The 22,615-nt window shown below is 41.1% G+C and overlaps 1 protein-coding gene across 2 annotated transcripts in view; it reads right to left on the bottom strand.

The window, feature by feature from the left end:
- Positions 1–22,615, bottom strand: part of CSMD1 (CUB and Sushi multiple domains 1) — a 1,941,062-nt gene that overhangs the window by 544,755 nt on the left and 1,373,692 nt on the right. For both annotated transcript variants that reach the window (XM_032328946.1, XM_032328947.1), the window contains one exon: positions 7,973–8,097. In XM_032328946.1, the coding sequence (XP_032184837.1) occupies positions 7,973–8,097 (125 nt within the window). The remainder of the gene's footprint in view (positions 1–7,972; positions 8,098–22,615) is intronic.

Here is a 22,615-nt window from a genome sequence, read left to right as displayed (position 1 = left end):
CCTTGTGCAGATCCTTACTGAATAAGAATGATGCATTTTGAATCACGACTCCATGGATTGTTACCCAGGGCCACACAGTGGCTGCCATGCAGACTGGGCATTATCTTTTGCATCTCCTGTGGTTGTCTGTTCCCCGGGGTTCTCTTCCTATCCTGTGGTTCTGTGGCAGGTTATACGAGAAACAGCCAGCTCCCTGAATGTTAGGGCCAAGTAAGCCACACCGTTTGCTGTGTCACACCCCAAATGTCTTCCTCATCAGCGTCAAGCATTGGAAGGCTAAGGTCCTTCAGATCCTCTGTCTATCATACATCTTTAAAACCTAATCTTGGTGCAGAATAAGGAGAGCCAGAGAAGAGCACAGCTGAAGGGACAGGGGAAGGAGGACTGAGTGCTCCACTGGCACGTGTCCCACGGGCAAGCAGCACACCCTACAGAGCTACGGGATGTTCCGTGTGTGTGTTTCTGCACCCTGACCTCTCCCCAAGGTCATGTTCTGTGAGATGACGAGGGGCCAGCCTGCAGGGCAGGAAGGAAGAAGGGAGCTGAGTGATCAGCCCAGCATGCAGAACCGTCTGTAGGAGGACGACTGGTTCCAGTTTATCCGCAAGCCACAGTTTATCCACAAGCCTCATCTGTGCTGCTTTGCCAGTGGTTTTCCTGCTGTCCTTGACGAGGAACTCGACCAGTGCTGTGGACATTCAAAAAGCCATGCCATTATCTGATTCGGATGGCTAGAACTCTGCAGGTGTGTCACCTGGCCTGTGTCCTTCCACTCCTGGACTCTTCGCTGACTCCTCAGCGCACGCTGGGCATGGATCCCATAGCTTTTCAGACAAGTACAAACCCGTTAGCTTAGCAAAGCTGTCGGGATGACGGCAGAGCAATTGCACAGTGTCCTTGGAGGAGGGGGGCCTTCCTCCCCAGCACTGGCTTCTGTACTAAACAAGCATTCAGTGGTCCCCAAAGTACTTCATTGGCCAACATACTTAAGTAATGATAATACTGTAATATCAAACAAGATTTTATAGAAAGATTTAAAAATATTCCCTTAGTTGAAATGTAAATGTTTATGTTTATACATATTATAGTTGAATTCCACTTTCTACTCCTGCTAAGTCTCTCCCTTATCAAGATTTCCTGGAAATACAATATCTAATATAAAGTAATACACACTTAAATGCTTAATAATGCTTTTAAATGGCCTTGGGTAATTGCTGTGACCTAATGCAGAGCTAGTATTACTCAGAGGCTGTGTTCTAAACTTGGAAGCTCAAAGTTTACTTATATGTCTTATGGTTTTAAAATTAAATGAGAATTCACAAAATGAAAGTGGAAAATACATTAAGAGAGAAAGTGGACCGGGAGAAAAAGGCTGATTTTGAATGTAAATATATGCCATTTTTCTATTTACCACTGAATATTTATTAAGTAAAAACCATATTTGTTTCACATAATTTATCTTATGTAATATGAAGTAATAATTTGTCTACTTATGTAAATTCAGTTCCAGGAATCGGTACTGTTCTATAGTAACCATTTAATTAATCAAGTTAATTGGAGGGGAATATTCTAATTGACTAAATTTAAATTAAGAGGTTACCTAGACTCACATCTGAAGAATGTTTCAAGCACATTAATATTATATCTGATACTCTGTTTCCTGTATGTTTTTAGGAGAAAGCACTGTTTCCAACAACGGCTTTTATGGTAACTTCCAGATTGTCAACCACAGCAAAGAACCCATGTCTGAGAGGTTAGGAGTTGCTTTTCCTCATCACAGCTTAGTTCCAAGCCCGATTTATGCAGTCCTTAGACATCTAATCTTAATTTATTTCATATTACACCCCTCAGTCTATTCAATGGGTATAATCAAAGTAGCTCCATCTGTGAGTGCTGTCGGGACTGAAGGAAGGAGATCAAGGCAGGCACTCAGCACGCGGCCCAGTACATCACAGGCTCTGCACTGCAGAAATACGTGTGACCTGCTTATTGTGAGAATGGCACGGTATCAGGCATGGGCAATATAGCAGAGAAAGAACGGAACCAAGACCCTTGCCTCCCTTGGACAATTCAAGGCATAGACATACGCCACTCGGCATCAGGGAAACGCCATCTAATCTAACATGGACATAGCAGCTTTCTAGGAAGGTCTGAGTAAGGGTTGGAGGAGTATCTGGAAAGGGCTTACTCGGGAAGATGGTGGCCACAGAAGGATTTTGGAAGAGATGATTTCAAAAAAAGGTGCAAGAGACAGCCAGCCATGTGGACACCTGGGGAAAGTGTCCAGGTAAAAGGACAACTCATGAGAGGAGGCTAAGTCAGAAACTTCCCGATTATGTTCTAGGAATGTAATCAGCACCAATTAATATTAGTGTTCAAGTCATTTTATGTCAACACAATTTGAGAGGACTATAAAAATATGCAGCTTTATTGTTTCCAATAACCTAATAAAAATATATTTTTTACCCAAGTGGACTTTAACTGAAAAGCATAAAACCTTGGGGAGTCTAGAAGCAACAAGAGAAATTTTCCCCCGTACTCTGGGATTATAATAAAAGTTAGAAGTCTGCATGTCTCTTTAAATCTCTCAGGTCACAGCTATCTGGTAAAATAATCAGTATACAAAATATCATCTGAAAATTAAATATGACATAACGAAGAGTGCTCATTCAGTTATAAGTGGCCTTTTGACTATTATTTACAAGTCATTTCTGTGTGGATGGAGAATATGGGTAGGAAACAATAAACTACAGAAGTTCTTGGTAAATGACAACTTAGTAAGCGGAAGGTCACTCTTAGCTGGCCTAACCCAGAGTCCCAAAGCAACAGCTTTCTTCTGTGACCCCCTGTGGCTCTAATTGCCTTCCATGTAACCACAGTTACAACTGCAAATGATACTTCGCTTTTCTTAAGTGCTCTTCCAACTCCGTGAGCAACTAAAAATACTAATTCCACAGATCAGAGTGCATGAGTCTTAAAGGAAGTTCTCTCACTAAACCCCTGTAAATACTGATGGAATGAAATGCCAAGCTGAAACACTTTACTTAAAAAAATATAATAAAACTATGTCCTCTTCCTTTGTCTGTTTACTTATTTTAAAAGTCTACTGGCAAAGATATTTTATGTACGTTTACACAGTGCACAGTACTTTATCCTGTGAAAAACCATAACAGTTTTCATATCTCTAAATGAAGTAAGCACAATCTCAAACAAAATCTCTTGTATAATTATCAAGCTATGACAACCATTCATCTATTTGGTAACAGGAGGAAAAGGTAATCCACCCCCCCCCATCCTCAAGGCTAATTAGCTAAAGTAAGCATTGGCTCAGGACACCAGTGTCCAGATGTGAAAGATCACTTCTGACTCATGACAATTTGTCAAATGCTCCCATCAGATATTCCTTCTCTAGAGAAGTCACAGTAATTACTAAAGAGTTAGAGACCCTTCAGGAAGATGGGAACCTTGAGAACCAGTCCTTAATTCATCCATCCGAAATCTCAGAAGGGTGCAAAGCTCAGACCAGGGGCATTTTATTGCCTTTGAGAGACGGTTGAATTTAGAACATGCTGGCTGAGATGATCAATATGAGGGCTCTTTTATTTTTTAATTTATTTAAATTCAATCAGCCAAGGTATAGAGCATCATTGGCTTTTGATATAATGTTCAAAGACTCATCAGTTCTATATAACACCCAGTGCTCATCACATCATGTGCCCTCCTTAAAGGCTTCTTTAAAGGCTCAGAACAAACCAAGAAAACCCAAACCATGAGTTTTTCTTCTTACTTACTATTTATTACGGTGAGAGCAAAGACTGGAAAATGAACTCAGAGAATCCCACTTGTTGTTTGGGACCTATAGATAGCTAAGAAACATTTCCTACAGCCTCTTTTGGGTGGTATTTGAAAAATCACTACATTTCATGGCAGCCATCTCCCCCTACATTTTAGATATCACAAGCTACCTTTACACAGAAATAGTTATAAAATCTCCCCTAATTATTTTTTAAATTTCCACTTAAAAACGGTTTTCCTCCCCACTCTCCTATGACTGATAAGCCCGCCCATCATTAGCAGTAAGTAAATGCACGATTTAATGAAGGGAACAATGACGCACTCAGAGTTTCTAAATACTACCCACATGAAAAACTTACTAATTTTAATAGAAGAAAGTACACTCTCCAGTGAGGCACGCCATCCAGCAACACACCATGGCTCACTGCCCTTATTTCTTCTCTTCATATCCATAAAGGTGTTACTGCTTTCCCACAGGCCAAGCTAAGAATCTAGGGTTGTAATGTCCATAGTGGGCACTGGCCAGAGTGAGTATTAAACACGGGAGACATGGCTAGTCTGAGCCAAGATGTGCTCTAAGTTTAAAATGCACCAAGTCATAGCACGAAAATAAAAGAAAGAAGGTTAAGAACTTTTTTTCTTATAATATATAAGAAAATAATTTTCTTATAATATAATCTTTATATTGATGATATATTAAAAGGATAATATCTGTGGGATAGTGTATGAAATAAAATACGTCATGAAAATTAATTTCACCTGTTTCACATTCGCTTTTTACTGGCTTTTAATCTGCTAGTAGACTTTTTAAAGCTAGCTTTAATTACATATATGGCTTGTATTTTATTTTTAGAGGAGAGCACGAATCTAGAGTTTCCTCAAAACAATCCTCTCAAGGACCAGTCCACGGATGCCCTAATGCCTTTGGTCATTCTGCGCAGGAGTACTTGATGCCCTAATGCCTTTGGCCATTCTGCGCAGGAGTACTTGATCCTGTCATGTTACACGGTGATTACCTGATGTTGTAGGAGACTCTGCTTTCCAGACTAGGCGGGTGTGTGTTCCTGCTGGCTTGAACAAGAAGGCTGACCTCTTGTTGGAGAACCATGTGGCTAGAAGGGGAGTGCAGGGTGGAGAAGGGGAATGCGCAGGTTTCCTACTTAACCATGATGCTCCCAGATAAGCCTCTCCAGTCCAGAAACTGGGGTAGTCCTGCTGACAACGTTCCAGACTTTTTAATCCATATTGCTTAAACTCAGCACTGATACAAAAATGCCAACGCGTGTGAAAGAACGCTGAGTGACCACGGGTGCCCTCTCATTCACAGAAAGTGCAGGTGATTTAGGGAAGAAACAGCAACAACCCTTACCCAGTAAAACAGAAAGAGAACCAGAACCGTCGTCATGACGTCTGTCCGGTGATTCATCCCACCTCCTTCTTAGGAAGTACGCCCCCTTGGCAACAACTGCTGTTTCACTTAATGTCTACATCCCCTCTCTTCCATGGAAACACACTTGCCTGCTCTATATTTGACTTCCCAGACTCAAAATTATATTCCAAAGCCCCACAACAAGGTCGGAATACTTGGCCAGCAGGACTGAGCAGAAATACCTCTGATATTTCTTGCTGGGCCTCTCCCTGCTTCCTCTAACCCCCTGTGTCCTGTTACCTGGGATTTGGACAGCATATTGGACCATGAGCAGGAGGGCCTGACCACACGCTGACAAGGTGGGTGTTCAGGAAATTTTCATCCCTAAGAACGAGTTGCCATTCTAGTCCTGAACTGCCTGACTCCTACCTTCCTTATGAGAGAGAAACGATTTCCATTTGGTGGAAGCTCCTTGTGGTTTTGGATTTTTGTCACCTAGACTTCATCACCTAATTCTAGGTAGTGTATCTCAAATTCTCCTTCTTAGAAGGCTTCACGCCTTTCAATTTAAATATTTTGGTTGTTTAATGTTTTACTACTCCAAATATACTAAAATATAATTTCCTTAAAAAGTTCAGTTTAAAAAAATACTGTTTGTTATTGTTCCCTAGACACAATCTAGGTTAAGGTATAGGGATTGGATATATACACCTTCATGGAAAGGTCTTCTTGAGGCTTACTTGCAGCTACCAGAGCTCATCCCTCCAGAAAGCTAGAAAGTAACTGGACCAGAACTAAATGGAACAAGGACCACCGGATTACTCCATAGAACTGAAGGTGTATCTAGTTCAGGCAAGACCACGGGGTCACCAGCTGGGAGGAGAAAGAGGGGATGCTGGAGGTGAATGCTGTGTGCTTCTGGGTGAGGGAGCTGGGCGTCTGAGAGCGGCGGGTCTCTCACAGAAAACAAGCCCAGCGAGTCACACAACGAAGATGCGGCGGGAGAGCCTTTCTCTTCTAAAACATCGTTGGTAGGACATGAGAATCTGTGAGAACAGGAAGCTAAAAGCTTCGTGTACAATTATCTCAGAGTGACGTGTTGGAGGTAGAGAATGAAGAAGGATGCCCCCCGCCCCCCACCTCCACCCCCTGCAGCCTGGGTGGGGGCCCCGTCTTCTAAGAGGTGAGAGCCTCTGGGTGTTTGGTGTTTGATATCACGTCAGGTTGTAAGTGGGGACCAAGATCCTAACAGAGTGTTTTGAGCTTCATATGAGATGATGAAATTCAGGGAATTAAAAAAAAAAGTTATAAATTAAGAAATAAGATAAGAATCCAATAATAGCCTACACACCTATTTCCTTTATGCGACTCCAAAACATCAATTTAAAATGAATGCACATTTCCTAGCTTTGTATAGTTTGGGTTTTTAAAATAATGACATATGATTCTGGTATAGAAGAGTAAGGAAAACATTAAAGAATAAAAACATTTTTCCCCTTGAGGGAGAAAAAAATAATACCAGTGAATTAGCCCTCATTTATTTCTGGGAGCATTACACATTACCATCACTTGGTAGGAACATGATTTTTGCTGTAGTTCCTCTGGAAGCCAAGCACTGCCACTTTAGGATTAGACAAAGTAGTCTAATGACAAAGAGCAGAAGGACACAGAATTCATGTTTCCTTAACCAGAGGATGGTGCATCTCCAAGCAGCATAGGAAAGAGCCTCCTTCAGCCAGAACACAGACAACAGTCTGTCCTCAGGGTGCATGAGGAGGTCAGAAGGTGCATTTCCCACAGGCTATAAACCCTCAAGTGGTTATAGGTAAGGGGAACAAGAGAGCAAATCCTGCAACATAGTCTATCTAAGATAAAGCTAGCACTGTATTTGATTTCATAGGATGCATCTGATATTTTAAAATTTATAAAATGGAATCTTTTCACTTTAAAAAGGCTATAAGGAGGCATAAGATATGCTTATATATGAAACTTTGCTTCTTATTCCTTGGTTGACTTCATGCTTCCCCACACCCTCCTTTAAAAGTAACACTTTACACAAATTATCTTATGGCCAAAATGTAAAAACCAAAACCAAAATCAAACCTTTGTTTTTCTTTGGATTTTTAGTGATTTTCAATATTAAAACAGCCAAAACGGTTTTCTGCTGGTTTGACTGTGGTTTGTATAATTCTGGTAGGACCATTCCGATACTTCCTGGAAGTGACCAGTCAAAGTTCGGCATCTGTGAGGATGATGATGAAGCATCTTCGGCTCTGCTATGTCAGAGATGAGTTTAAGATAACTTATCAGTGAAATATTAATTCAGGATAGTGATGACAACTCCCTTTATCACTGGTATCATCAAAACCCAAGAATTAACCTCACTGCCCTTGAAAGGTGAGCATTTTTAGATCTGCAGGGGCGTGCATAAAACTTGCCAAAGGATCTGGTTACATAACCTATTTCCATAATATGCAAACGCTCTGTATATATATAGGAGAGTACCAAGTTCTACTGAGTAAGTCTGTGTGCAGGCATCTCAATGATTAGATTCGCTCCCATAGTTTCAGAAATTTCAAAACCACTAATATCCTTGGACATGCTTGCTGGCTAACCAATTTCAAAGAAATATATCTTCTCTACCTTCACCACTAGGAAAACATGCATCATTTTCTGCTTTGTTCGGCTTTGTCTGTATGACACATAAACGAGGCTGCTCTGCCCTTCAGTCTCCCCGTGCATTCACAAAATGTGCCAACTGTGGTGGAAGACAGAAGCAGGGCGAGGACAGCAGTGCGTGCACCTTACCGCGGCAAATGGGCCGATGGTCGCTCCACGCAGCCAGCGTCTCTGTGACTCTCTGACAGGTTATGCTCTTGGATCCCTGGAGCACATAATTGTCCTCACAGGAGAACTGTACATTTGCACCAACCCTAAGCAATTAAACAAAACAAAACAACCCAAATTATTCTTGGAAGCCTTCTTAAAAAAAGAAAAATCAGCATAGTGCTGTGAGTGTCTTACGCTATCCAATCAATATCACACTTCAAGCAATGCATTAGAGATTATTCTTAGGTATAACCACATAGTTTAGCATGGGATAGAGTCGGAAGACCTGGGTTCCAATTTCTGTTGTGCCAACTTCAGAGCTAAGTAAATGTATGAACCTTCATTCCTTATCTGCAAAATAGACGAAATAACAACAGTGACCGGACTTCATGGGTGTAGAGAAACAGTTGCAAACCCTGACAATAAAACAATGTTGCCGTCCTTCTGTGTGAATAAATGTCTACAAAAACAGGGATTGAGAAAGTCCAGGTTAGGAAAATGTCTCAGGACACAAAGTCAAGCGCTGCAGGGCCCCACTTACGTGAAGGGCCTAAAATAGTCAACTCATAAAGTCAAGGGCTGGAGGAGAGTTACTAGGAGCCTGGGGGGAGCAGGCATGGGGTGTTACTAACCACCTGTCAGAAAGTTTCATTTTACTAAGATGAACAAGCCCTGGAGACCAGCTACACAACATGGAGCCTCCGAGTCAACAGTAATGTGGACTTACAGATGACTCAGGGGTAGACCTCATGAGAAGTGTTTTATTACAACGAAATAGAATAAAATTCTCCCAACGAAGGGCAGGAGGGAGAAAATGTCTCCGTAGAAACAAATCTCTATGTTGGGAACAGGAGACCTGAACTTCCCCTGATCCCAGATCACTACTCGGTCGTCACGCCGTCCGGACGCCCGCAAGCCCCTGCAGGAGACGGAGCAGGAGACGAGCAGCGACTCCGGGAACAGAACATCCACCGCTTTCTGGAGGCGGAGGCCGGAGTCCGGACCCCGGAAGGGAGGCCGCGGGGGAGGGGCGGCTCCCGGCAAGCGGCGGGGCGGCGGAGCACAGAACCGGAGCTTCTAGCAGTCGGCTCCACGGAGGACAGGACTTCAGGGACTAAGCGGGGTCCAGCCCTCCCAGGGACCGCGCGGTCTCGGGTCCGCGGGGTCGCAGACACACGGGGAGTACCTGAGTGCAGCAGAGCGGCCGCGAGCGGGGAAGCCGGGGGCAGACACGGAGCTGAGGAGGTGCCATAAACCGTCATGCCCGGCTGAGCTGGGACCGAGCAGGGACCCCACAGGAGGCAGATCTGGGGAGACCCTCGCCTTTCTCCTCTGGGGGGAGGTACAGGAGTGTGAGCAGGAATCTGCTCAGTTTGACTCCACACGGGGCCGCGCCAGAGACAGAGACGCTCGGTCACAGCCGGGGGAGCCGGGAGCGCGGCCGGAGACCAGGGAGACCGGAGGGACTGACGGCTCATCCCCGAGGCCGCACTGAGGAGCGACCCCAGCTCTCGGCTCCTCCGGGGGAGACTGCGCGGCCGCCATCTTCGTTCGCGTCCTCCGGACTCTACGGAGAGCGCGCAGGGAACAAAAGCCCCGAGCGCGAACCGAGCAGGTGACGTAGCCCCGCCCCCAGCAAGGGCGGCGCAGTTCCGCCTCCGGCAAAGACCCGTGAGAATCCCGGCAACAGCGCCTCCTGCAGGACATCGGCCAGACCGTCCGGCCGGACCGAGCTCGCGGATCAAGGAGAACAGAGGAACTCCGCGGGGAAAGCAACGCGAACAGTTCATGGCTTTTTCCCATGAGCCTTTAGTCTTGCAAAGTTAAATTTTCTTAAATTTTATTGTTTTCTTATTCTATCTTTTTTTCTAATTTTTCCTCTTTTCTATTTGACCTATTTTATCTCTTTTATCAATATCTTTTTTTTAATTTCCTTTGTTAAAGTCATATTCTATCCCTTAATTGTATTTAGTTTTTTGGTTGTTGTTGTTGTTGTTGTTGTTGTTGTTTATATACATACCAGTTTTTCTTCCTTTAAAATTTTGGCATACAGTTTCTTCTAACAAACCAAAACATACCCTAAATTTAGCATATGGCTTTCTTCTAGTCTCCAGGCTGATCATATTTTCTCCTTTGTTTTTTCTTTTTTCACCCAACTTCTTAACAATTCCTTTCTTAATATCTATTTTTAATATTCATCTTTACAGTCATATTCCATCCCTTCATCATTTTTACCCTTGTGTGTGTGTGTGTATAAAGTTTTTATTTCTTTAAAATTTTGGGAGGAAATTTCATCTAACACACCAAAATAAACCCAAAATCAAGTATGTGCCTCTTCCTTATTCACCAGCCTAATCATATCTTCTTTTTTTTTTTTTTTCTTTCTTCTCCCCCCAGTTTCAGGACTCTTCTGATTTGGTTAGTGTATATTTTTCTGGGGTCGTTTTCATCCTTTTAGTATTTCATTCTCTCATTCATATGTTCTTATCTGGATAAAATGACAATGTGGAAAAACTTACCTCAGTACTGACTGCTAGGAACCTAATGAATATGGACATTAGTGAGATGTCAGAACTAGAGTTCAGAATGACACAAAGTGCCAGCAGGGCTTGAAAAAAGCATAGAAGATACTAGGGAATCCCATTCTGTAGAAATAAAATCCCTTTCTAGAGAAATAAAAAAACATAAATCTAACCAAGTTGAAATAAAAAAGATTTAACGAGGTGCAATCAGAAATGGAGGCTCTTACTGCTAGGATAAATGAGGCAGAAAAGAGAATTAGTGATACAGAGGACCAAATGATGGAGAAAAAAGAAGCTGAGCAAAAGAGATGAGCAACTACTGGACCATGAGGGGAAAATTCGAGAGATAATTGATACCACAAGATGAAACAATATTAGAATAATTGGGATCCCAGAAAAAGAAGAAAGAGAGAAAGTGGCAGAAGGTACATTGGACCAAATTATAGCAGAGAACTTCCATAAGTGGGGAAAGGGGACAAGCATCAAAATCCAAGAAGTGCAAAGAACCCCCCTCAAAATCAATAAAAATAGGTCCACATCCCATCATCTGATAGTAAAACTTACAAGTTTCAGAGACAAAGAGAAAATCCTGAAAGCAGCTCGGGACAAGAAGTCTGTAACATACAATGGTAGAAATATTAGATTGGCAGCAGACTTTTCCACAGAGACCTGTAAGGCCAGAAAGGACCAGCATGATATATTCAGAGCACTAAATGAGAAAAATATGCGGCCAAGAATACTCTATCCAGCTAGGCTGTCATTGAAAGTAAAAAGAGAAATAAAAAGTTTCCAGGACAAACAAAAACTGAAAGAATTTGCAAACACCAAACCAACCCTACAGGAAATATTGAAAGGGGTCCTCTAAGCAAAGAGAGAGCCTAAAAGTAGTAGACCAGAAAGGAACAGAGACAATATACAATAACAGTCACCTTATATGCAATACAATGGCACTAAATTTATACCTTTCAATAGTTACCCTGAATGTAAATGGGCTAAATGTTCTAACCAAAACACACAGGGTATTAGAATGAATAAAAAAATAAGACCCATCAATGTGCTGTCTGCAAGAAACTCATTTTAGACTCAAAGACACCTCCAGATTTAAAGTGAGGGGGTGGAAAACAATTTACCATGATAATGGACATTAAAAGAAAGCTGGGGTGGCAATCCTTACATCAGATCAATTAGATTTTAAGCCAAAGACTATAATAAGAGATGAGGAAGGACATTATATCATCCTTAAAGGGTCTGTCCAACAAGAAGATCTAACAATTTTAAATATTTATGCTCCTAACATGGGAGCAGCCAATTATATAAACCAATTAACAAAATCTAAGAAACACATTGACAATAATACAATGATAGTAGAGGACATTAACACCCTCATCACTGAAATGGACAGATCATCCAAACAAAAGATCAACAAGGAAATAAAGGTCTTAAATAACACACTGGACCAGATGGACATCACAGATATATTCAGAACATTCTATCCCAAAACAACAGAATACACATTCTTCTCTAGTGCACATGGAACATTCTCCAGAAGATATCACACCCTGGGTCACAAATCAGGTCTTAACTGGTAACAAAAGATTGGGATCATTCTCTGCATATTTTCAGACCACAATGCTCTGAAGCTAGAACTCAATCACAAGAGGAAAATTGGAAAGAACTCAAATACACAGAAACTAAAGAGTATCCTACTAAAGAATAAATGGGTCAACCAGGAAATTAAAGAAGAATTTTAAAAATTCATGGAAAAAATGAAAAGGAAAACACAACTGTTCAGAATCTTTGGGATGCAGTAAAGGCAGTCCGGAGGGGAAAGCATATAGCAATATAAGCCTTTCTCAAGAAACAAGAAATGTCTCAAATACACAACCTAACCCTACACCTAAGAGCTGGAGAAAAAAACAGCAAATAAAACTTAACCCAGCAGGGGAAGAGAAATAATAATAAAGATTAGAACAGAAATCAATGAAATAGAAACCAAAAGAACAGTAGAACAGATCAATGAAACTAGGCACTTGTTCCTTGAAAGATTTAATAAGATTGATAAAACCCAGGCCAGACTTATCAAAAAGAAAGAAGAAAGGATCCAAGTTAAGAAGATCCTGAATGACAGAGGAGAGATCACAACCAACACCAAATAAATACAAACAATTATAAGAACATATTATCAGGGGCCCCTGGGTGGCTCAGTGGGTTAAGCCGCTGCCTTCGGCTCAGGTCATGATCTCAGGGTCCGGGATCGAGTCCCGCATCGGGCTCTCTGCTCAGCAGGGAGCCTGCTTCCTCCTCTCTCTCTCTCTGCCTGCCTCTCTGCCTACTTGTGATCTCTCTCTGTCAAATAAATAAATAAAATCTTTAAAAAAAAAAAAGAACATATTATCAGCAACTATATGCCAGCAAATTCGACAATCTGGAAGAAATGGATGCATTCCTAGAGACACATAAAGTACCAAAACTGAACCAGGAAAAACAGAAAACATGAACAGACCCATAACCTGTAAGAAGATTGAAGCAGTCATCAAAAATCTCCCAACAAACTAAAGCCCAGGGCCAGATGGCTTCCCAGGGGAATTCTACAAAACATTTAAAGAAAAATAAATACCTATTCTCCTGAAACTGTTTGAAGAAATAGAAATGGAAGGAAAACTTCCAAACTCATTTTATAAGGCCAGCATGACCTTGAACCCAAAACCAGACAAAGACCCAATCGAAAAGGAGAATTATAGACCAATTTCCCTGATGAACATAGATGTAAAAATTCTTACCAAAATACTAGCCAATAGGACTCAACAGTACATTAAAGGATTATTCACTAAGACCAAGTGGGATTTATTCCAGAGCTGCAAGGTTGGTTCAACATCTGCAAATCAATCAATGTGATATAATACTTTAATAAAAGAAAGAATAAGAACCATATGATACTCTCAATAGATGCTGAAAAAGCATTTGACAAAATATAGCATCCTTTCTTGATCAAAACTCTTCTAAGTGTAGGGAAAGAGAGTGCATACCTCAATATCATCAAAGCCATCTATGAAAAACCCACAACAAATATCATTCTCAATGGGGAAAAACTGAGAGTTTTTTCCCTAAGGTCAGGAACATGGCAGGGATGTCCAATATCACCACTGCTATTCAGCATAGTACTGGAAGTCCTAGCCTCAACAATCAGACAACAGAAAGAAATAAAAGGCATCTGAATCAGCAAAGAAGTCAAACTCTCTCTCTTTGCAGATGATATGACACTTTATGTGGAAAACCCAAAAGATTCCACTCCAAAACTGCTAGAACTCATACAGGAATTCAGTAAAGTGTCAGGATATATAATCAATGCACAGAAGTCAGTTGCATTTCTATACACTAACAAGACAGGAAAAAGAAAAATTAAGGAGTTGATCCCATTTGCAGTTTCACCCAAAACCCTAAGATACCTAGGAATAAAGCTAACCAAAGTGACAAAGAATCTGTACTCAGAAAACTATAAAGTACTCATGAAAGAAATTGAGGAAACCACAAAGAAATGGAAAAATGTTTTATGCTTATGGATTGGAAGAACAAATACTGTGAAACTATGCTACCTAGAGCAATCTACACATTTAATACAATCCCTATCAAAATACCATTGATTTTTTTCAAAGAAATGGAACTTTAAATAGATTATTTAACCCTAAAATTTATATGGAAACAGAAAGTACCCCAAATAGCTAGAGGAATGTTGAAAAAGAAAGCCAAAGTTGGTGGTATCATAATTCCAGACTTCAAGTTCTATTACAAAGCTGTCATCTTCAAGACAGCATGGTACTGGCACAAAATAGACACATAGATCAATGGAACAGAATAGAGAGAGAGACTAGAAATATACCCTCAACTCTATGGTCATTTAATCTTTGACAAAGCAGGAAAGAATATCCAATGGAAAAAAGACAGCCTCTTCAATAAATGGTGCTGGGAAAATTGGACAGCTACATGCAGAAGAATGAAACTGGACCATTTCCTTACACCACACACAGAAATAGACTCCAAATGGATGAAAGACCTCATGTGAGAAAGGAATCCATCAAAATCCTTGAGGAGAACACAGTCAGCAACCTCTTTGACCTCAGCCACAGCACCTTCTTCTTAGAAATATTGCCAAAGGCAAGGGAATCAAGGGCAAAAATGAACTATTGGGACTTCATAAAGATCAGAAGCTTTTGCACAGCCAAGGAAACAGTCAACTAAACCAAAAGACAACAGACAGAATGGGAGAAGATATTTGCAAATGACACATCAGATAAAGGACTAGTGTCCAAAATCTATAAGGAACATATCAAACTCAACACCCAAAGAACAAATAATCCAATCAAGAAATGGGCAGAGGACATGAACAGACATTTCGGCAAAGAAGACATCCAAATGGCCAACACCAGACACATTAAAAAGTGCTCCACATCACTCATTATCAGGGAAATACAAATCAAAACCACAATGAGATACCACCTCACTCCAGTCAGAATTGCTAAAATTAACAGTTCAGGAAATGACAGATGCTGGTGAGGATGCAGAGAAAGGGGAACCCTCCTACACTGTTGGTGGGAATGCAAGCTGGTGCAGCCACTCTGGAAAACAGCATGGAGGTTCCTCAAAAAGTTGAAAATAGAGCTACCCTATGACCCTGCAATTGCACTACTGGGTATTTCCCTTAAAGATACAAACATAGTGATCTAAAGGGGCATGTGCATCCCAATGTTTATGGTGCAATGTGCACAATAGCCAAAGTATGGATAGAGCCTAGATGTCCATCAACAGATGAATGGTAAAGAAGGAGTGTGTGTGTGTGTGTGTGTGTGTGTGTGTGTGTGTGTGTAAATATATAATGGAATACAATGCAGTCATAAAAAATTGAAATATTGCCATTTGCGATGACGTGGATGGAACTAGAGGGTATTACACTAAGCAAAATAAGTCAATCAGAGAAAGAAAGTTATAATGATCTCAGTTATATGAGGAATTTGAGAGGTAAGGTAGGGATTTGTGGGGGAAAGAAGGGTTAAATGAAGCAAGATGAGACTGGGGAGGGAGACAAAATGTAAGAGACTCTTAATCTCACAAAACAAACTGATGTTGTGGGGGGCGTGGGGGGAAGAGGGTGGCTGGGTGATGGACATTGGGGAGGGTATGTGTTATGGTGAGTGCCGTGAATTGTGTAAGCCTGATGATTCACAGACCTGTACCCCTGAAACAAATAATACATTATATGTCATAAAAAAGATTAAAAAATAAAATACTTTTTATTCAAGTATAAAAATTCTATGTTACTACCACAAACATTACATTCACAAGGCGAGTGATATGCTATTTCAGAAAAACACCTTAGGGGGAAAAGAATCATTTGTTCTAGAAAAAAGCAATCCATCCAGCCTAAAGTTGGATGGCACCTGGTTTTGGCTCCAGAGGCGCATCTGCAAACCTGATGCTCTAAGGTTGTAGGAATAACAAAATGTTGCAAAACAACGATTCAACAGGTGCATAACAAAATGTGCCAGACTCACTACAGGTCCGAACACATGCGATTCCTTCCTTTAAGCCTTTGTCTGGCATGGAGCTGAGTGTGGTAGTTTTAGTATCAGACAAGCGTATTACAGGAGGAAATTCTACATATGTTTTCTATTGGACAGACCCTCAAATTCATGTTGACAAAAATGAGAATGCCAGGGAGTCTGTGGGGAAAGATGCACAGTGACTCACGTGCATGGATACAGTTAGTAACAGATGCGAGAGTGCGGGAAAGTAAACTAATGCCGTCCCTGCCTGCTTATGGAAATCATTTCGCCTGTGATCTCAGAGTGAATACTAACCAAGTGAAATTATGTCAGAATTTCCCACACTTCTAAATAACACTCTGGGGATGGTCATTGTCTTCAAAAATCATCACATCAGGGGGAGCCAACTTGAAAAATTCTGGATTCAACAAAAGTTAGCATGCTTCTTTTCTAAAGGGGCTTCTCAGGATACTGAAATTAAGTATGAGAAAATGTATTCTGCTTACTTAAGAGAAGACAAAGTATATAAAAGCCCCCAAGCTTATATATCCAGGAAGCCCCTTCTCACCAACTATCCAGGGCAGCTAGAACTCTATGGACTGATTTTAGGTACTTATCAGGTCTTATCTTTGAAAGTGAAAAGTGTAAAAATCAAATTCTAGACCTAATTTTCATTTTCATTGTCAGTCTTGCCAGTTATTTAAAACAAGCATGCATGTTAGACATATCTGTCCATAATTTCTGCTCACTAGCTTTTGTTTAAACCTCTGGAGCCATAGTGAATAAATGCAATAAATCCAAAAATTTTGTTCTGAAAGCAGTTCTTATTTCTGTGTTCGGACCCATCTCCCCTTCCTTCTATTTACGAAAATCTCAGATTTCACACATTTTATCATTCTTTTAACACATTTCTATTGAACATCTATGTGCTACTTCACTCTAAGTATCCAAGATGCAAATGTTAATAAAAAGTTAAAATTTATCAAGGTCCCAACCTAATCTAAGTTGATTTTTTGGAAAGAACTTTTAGAAGAAAATTCCAGAAAAAAGAAGTTATTAATACCTTCTCATTGACAGGTAAATTTAGAACATCTTAGATTAATTGTGTTGAACAACTTTGACAATTGCTAGTAGTTTGAAAGTGTAAGAAATAACAGAGAACTGAATTTGTGTAAGATCAAGATATATTGTACATAGATAATAAATACCTAAGTTGCAAAATTTAAGTTACACAGTAAAAGTAGCATATCCTGTGTTTTAAATAGAACAGGGAAAATAAATGTTTTAGTTCTTCAATACTTAGCTCTTCTGAAAAGCTCATCAGTCAAACTTCTGATTTCCAAAGACATTTCATTTGTCACCATCTACTTGACTTTAATGACCGTGATCTGAAAAGTCTTTTGAGGTGAGTGAACTATTTCTAAATATGGTTCCGTTTTAACAAGAACTATTTCCAAATTTGGTTTCCCTAAATAATAGCTGCGCATTAATTTAATATTGGTACCATAATTATTTCTGATTTAAAAAAAAAAAAACTGAAGGGGCACTTGGTGGCTCAGTGGGTTAAAGCCTCTGTCTTTGGCTCAGGTCATGATCTCAGGGTCCTGGGATCGAGCCTCGCATCGGGCTCTCTGCTCAGCAGGGAGCCTGCCCCCCCTCTCTGTGTGCCCCCCTCTCTGCCTACTTGTGAGCTCTGTCAAATAAATAAATAAAATCTTTTTTAAAAATGAAGAAAACACCTGAGGTGACTTAAAGTTCAAAGCAGAATCCAAAATAAGATATGTAAAATCTAACTGTCTATGAATTACAGGAGATATAAACCATCTGGATAGAGAGATCCCACATCTTTCCTCAACCCATACTGGTTGACTTCTATCAAATCTAATGAAGAAACCAATTTCTCCATTAGGAGTTTTCTGAATCAATAGATGGATCAATAGACGGAGAGAGATGAGAGATAGATGATAGGTAGATAGAGAATCTGCCTCTTTGTTGAAAGCAGAAATCCAGGTTGGAGCAGTGAAGGACAGGGAACGCTGGCAGAGACAAGAGGGGAGGCTATGTCATGGCTGTGGAAACATGCGGCCATGTTTCCCTGCTGTGCCTTGGACCAAGAAGCAAGTTGGAGTATGGGGATGGAACCAGACAGCGTCTTTCAGTGTTCTCTGTGCGGATCCCAGGGTAATCCCAGACTTGTTCTCATTTTCCAGCTCTGACCACACAGCGAGGTCTGTGTCCTACGGTACAGCCTTTCCAGGGGGAGAGCATGGAAGTACGGCTAGCCCAATTAAGATGGAGAGGATGGGGCCCCTGCAATGACAGAGCAGTGCACCCCCAAACATTCACATGGCTTATGTGCTGGCTGCAGAGGCCATAGATTTGGAAGTCATTCACCAGCCAGGAGGAGGGTGCGCATCTTGCCAGAGCCTTGTGGGGAACGCGGTGGCAATCCACAGGGCACAGATGAGATGGACACATCATGTCTCTTCCCCCCTTTTGCTGGGATGTAAAGGCAGAAGGAGGAAGGAAGTAACTGACTTTAATCCTAATGAATCGACACATCATGGATTTTCACAGCTTCAACAATGAATACACAAAATTTTCTGACACAGGCAAAATGGGGATTTGTTCAAAAAAAAATAATGATAGTATAAATGACATTTCATGCTGTACATCTGAACTCATGAGCCTGTAATTCAATCTCCTATACACATTTTAGTTAACTTTGCAAATAATACAATATCCTTCTCGTATGCAGGTCTCTCTCCTGCTTCTCCCCATCTCAGCTTCTGTTTTGCTCTCTGCCTCTTTCCCCTTTCGGGTTTTCTTAATCATTAACAATTGACTACCTCTCATAAATAAAATTAATTCTTCCAGTGGTTTCTAGAGGAGGGTGCAAAACATTTTTCTAGAAAACCAAATTAGAATGATGTGAAGGTATTTCCTAACTTTAGAAAAAGAAGAAAAAAATGGTATTTGATCCAAGGAAAGAAATGAGAGGAAAACTGTCAGGAGTAATTCTAATGTCCTTCAACATCTTTAGAATGGTGAGACTCAAGCTCTAACCCTATTCATAAATGTCCCCAGTGCCCAGAGAAGGGCTTGGCGCATCAAAGACACTCGAAAACACGTGTTGAAGGAATGAAGAGAAGCCACGTTCCCATGCATGAAAATCCGCCAGGAAAGCAGGACTGAGAAATAATGCTGGCAAAGAAACATAGCTGCCCTTCCCCTCTTCTATTGGCCTTGATTCTGCCTTCCCTGCCTCGGCTTGACAATTGCTTATGGTCAGCCTTTTATGCACTGGGCACTGTGCAAAGTAGAAGGTTGTACTGATGAGCTCTTGGGGGCAAGAGGTAGTTCATTAATTAATGCACAACGCGTTAACTAAATCTGCTCTGCTATGGGAGAACAACACATTTTGCCTTTAGTGAAAGGGTAAAAAAAAATGGTTACTACTAGAAAAAGACAATACACAGAATTTATTTACTATTTTGTTTTGTTTTGTTTTCCCAAAATGAGTGCAGGTGTTCTAAATTGAACTCCCCAACCTACACTTCACAGAAAGCCCTACTGGCTTCAGAGTAGATGGTTTGTTCCAGGAACTGAAGACAGCCAGGTCTGTCCACAATGGGATTTTGCGAAGCTCTTCTGAAAACCTCGGCAAGTGTCCCACTCCCCGCTGGCCCAGAGTTTCTTCCCCAGAGACACACAACTCTGGTTTCCTGCCCTTCAGCCCTGCTACTTCCTCTCTCTTTGAGCAGGAACTTTCTTCTTCTAATGCTCCCTTCTATGTGTCATTTGAGAAACATTAACCAAAAGCACCCAAGTCCAGATAATGTGAGTCTGGGCAAACAGGCCACCCAGAGAAGGCAGGTACCAAGAACAACAGATCCTGAGGGAATGCCCTGTGTTTTGTTCACTTGGAAATCTCTCCCAGACCTTAGCATTGAGCTTATACTGTCCCCGAAATAACTAACTTCCAGATAAGCCCACTGACTCTCTAATGAGTGAGTCTGTTGCCCACTCAGAAAGGACCTTTGATACTTAACTGGCCGCTCTCCATTTCAAGAAAGATGTGGTCCTCATACAGGAGACTGAAAGCCTACAAGGACAATCTGTGCTAACCCAGGCACTTGTGCCTAAGATGCCATCAAAGTGCACGGCTTGCACAGTGACATAGATATTGCCATCGTCAGAGAGATCAATGCACAGCCACTGTGAATTTTGGAATGTCTTTTGTTACCCTTTTGATTTTCACATATAATGTATCATTTCTGGGTCATTTTTTTTTCTTTTTATAGAAACAATTTCTAGACTCATCTCCTCAAACCTTGAGGCAATTTAGCACCACTAGAAATGCATCACAGAGTAGATGGATCCCTCTAGCCTAAGGAAAGAACAGAAACTAATACTTCATATCGTTTTTAGAGACTGTATGTTAACAATTGTGCAACCAAGACCCCTAACAATGACTGGAACATAAGGCACTTCAAGAGGATGAGTAACCACAACGCCAGGACAAAGGGCCTTCAACTGGCAGGGGATCTTCAAACTGCAACCAGCACGGCATAGAGGAAGGCATGTAACTTTCCCCATGAGGCAATTTAATGTCAGTCTTCCAAGGATGCTAAAAGATCATGGGAATCTGCCATTTGCCCAACAAGAGGGCTTCCTGTCTGACGAAGTAGAAACGGTAAAGCTTCTCTTCACCACCCACCCACCGTCCCTGCAGAACCAGAAGCCAGGTCCACACTATTACAAAGGATGCATTTGGGAAAGAAACAGGTGGAGAAGGATCTGGATGCTCAATGGCAGAACTTCTCCATAGGCTCTTTTCCCATTTTCTTTGTCTCCTTGTGTGTTCAGAGCCAAGAGGTCCTCTTCTGTCAGAAGCAGAAGTTTTTCAGTAACCCTCCTCTTGTGATCTTGGGAAAACTAGCTTGGTAATACGAAGTTCCAAAAAGCTCAGTGGTGCCTATATTTACTTCTAGACTTTGTTTTCTGGTTTCCAGTAGTATTCCATCATGGTACCCCTGAAATCCCTGCTCATTCACGGAAGCTGCTCACAGGACTTACTTCTTTATTATTTTCCCCTGGAAAATTATTTGATGGAGGCCATGACTGGGCAATATTTTTGGAGGGGGAAATCAAGTTGGCAACCCTTGTTTCTTAAGCTTCTGCAGACACATACATGCCTTTGAAGACAAGTTATTGGAAGAGGTTTCTAATAATGAGATTTATACACACTTTTTCAAACAAGATACATGATCTTAAATGCTTGTTTTCAAGTGTGAGCCCTTCTGATTGGTTATGCCATCTGTCTCTAATAACTTACTGTGTTTGACATACATCAGGCAGTCCAGTGGCTGTTCACTGGTCTGCCCACTGAAATCACATGGGCTCTTAAAAAATCCAAATATTGAGGTAGCTGGAGGGATCCACTTCTTAAACACAAAACATGGTTTCTATGGGATAGAGGCACTGGAGGATGAGAAGTTACTGCTTTTTTCTGGAAAAGGAAATAGTTCTGGAGACAGATGGTGGAGATGGTTGCACAACGTGAATGAGCTTAACGTTGCTGAACCGTGTACTTAGAAACAGTTAAGATGGTGAATTTTATGTTAAATACATTTTACCAAAATTAAAAGTTTAAAAGAAAATCCTAACGGTCAGGCCATATTCCTAGTCAATTAATTCAGAATCTTTGGGGACAGTTAAGAGCACGGTGGCTGGCCACTCTCTATCTAGTGGCGATCAATGAACACGAACTCTCCATTCATTCTTTCCATGGATGCATTTTTCTGATGGAAGTGCATTAGGCAAAGAAGCAAGTGACCAGAGATGCCGAGGACTTTTTAAGTGAATTGGAAACATTGGGGAGCAGGAGAATGACCCCAAATAATAAATGCACTGGTTAATTTCTTAGCATTCGCTGCGTTTATATTCTTAAAGTTGACAACTCTTCTCCGTATCAATGATGATGAACTCACATGCTTCCTTTGGCCCCAAGGATGTTGGTACCCCTTAGTAGCATCACAGTAGTTTTGTAGAACTGTATGCTCTAAGAGACCAAGGAGAATTATAACTAAGAGACACAGACGGAGCTTTGCAGATCTATCAGACTTCAGAAATCCTCGAGTCTTCTATTTCAACTCCTTCTTTTACAGATGGGGAAACCAATAAACAGAGAAATAAACTGCATTACCCAAAGTCACTGTAGAGAGCATCAGTATTCACCCAGTCTTAAAAAGGCATTTCTGTTGATGATGACCAAGTGGGCTAATGATGTCATCAACTATCACTTGCATTTTGAAACTGACAAATTCGGGTATGCCTCAATAACCATGATTTATTGTTCCAGAAAACTACTTAGATGGATATTATTATTTTGATTAAAAAATAATTTATTGTTGCAGACACTGGAAAGACTGTGGAAGAGAGAGGGGAATGTTCCGTGGGTTCTGCTGGATGGATTCTTTATTGGAAACAGCTTTGGCCGGATAAATGAGACTGAAACATGCATGGGGTGCCCTGTTTCAGAGGCACATAATGGTTTCAGA

This window comes from Mustela erminea, chromosome 21 (genome assembly GCF_009829155.1).
Source record: "Mustela erminea isolate mMusErm1 chromosome 21, mMusErm1.Pri, whole genome shotgun sequence".
NCBI lineage: Eukaryota > Metazoa > Chordata > Mammalia > Carnivora > Mustelidae > Mustela > Mustela erminea.
Note: the sequence above shows the minus strand (reverse complement) of the source record. Positions and strands in the feature narration are given on the sequence as shown.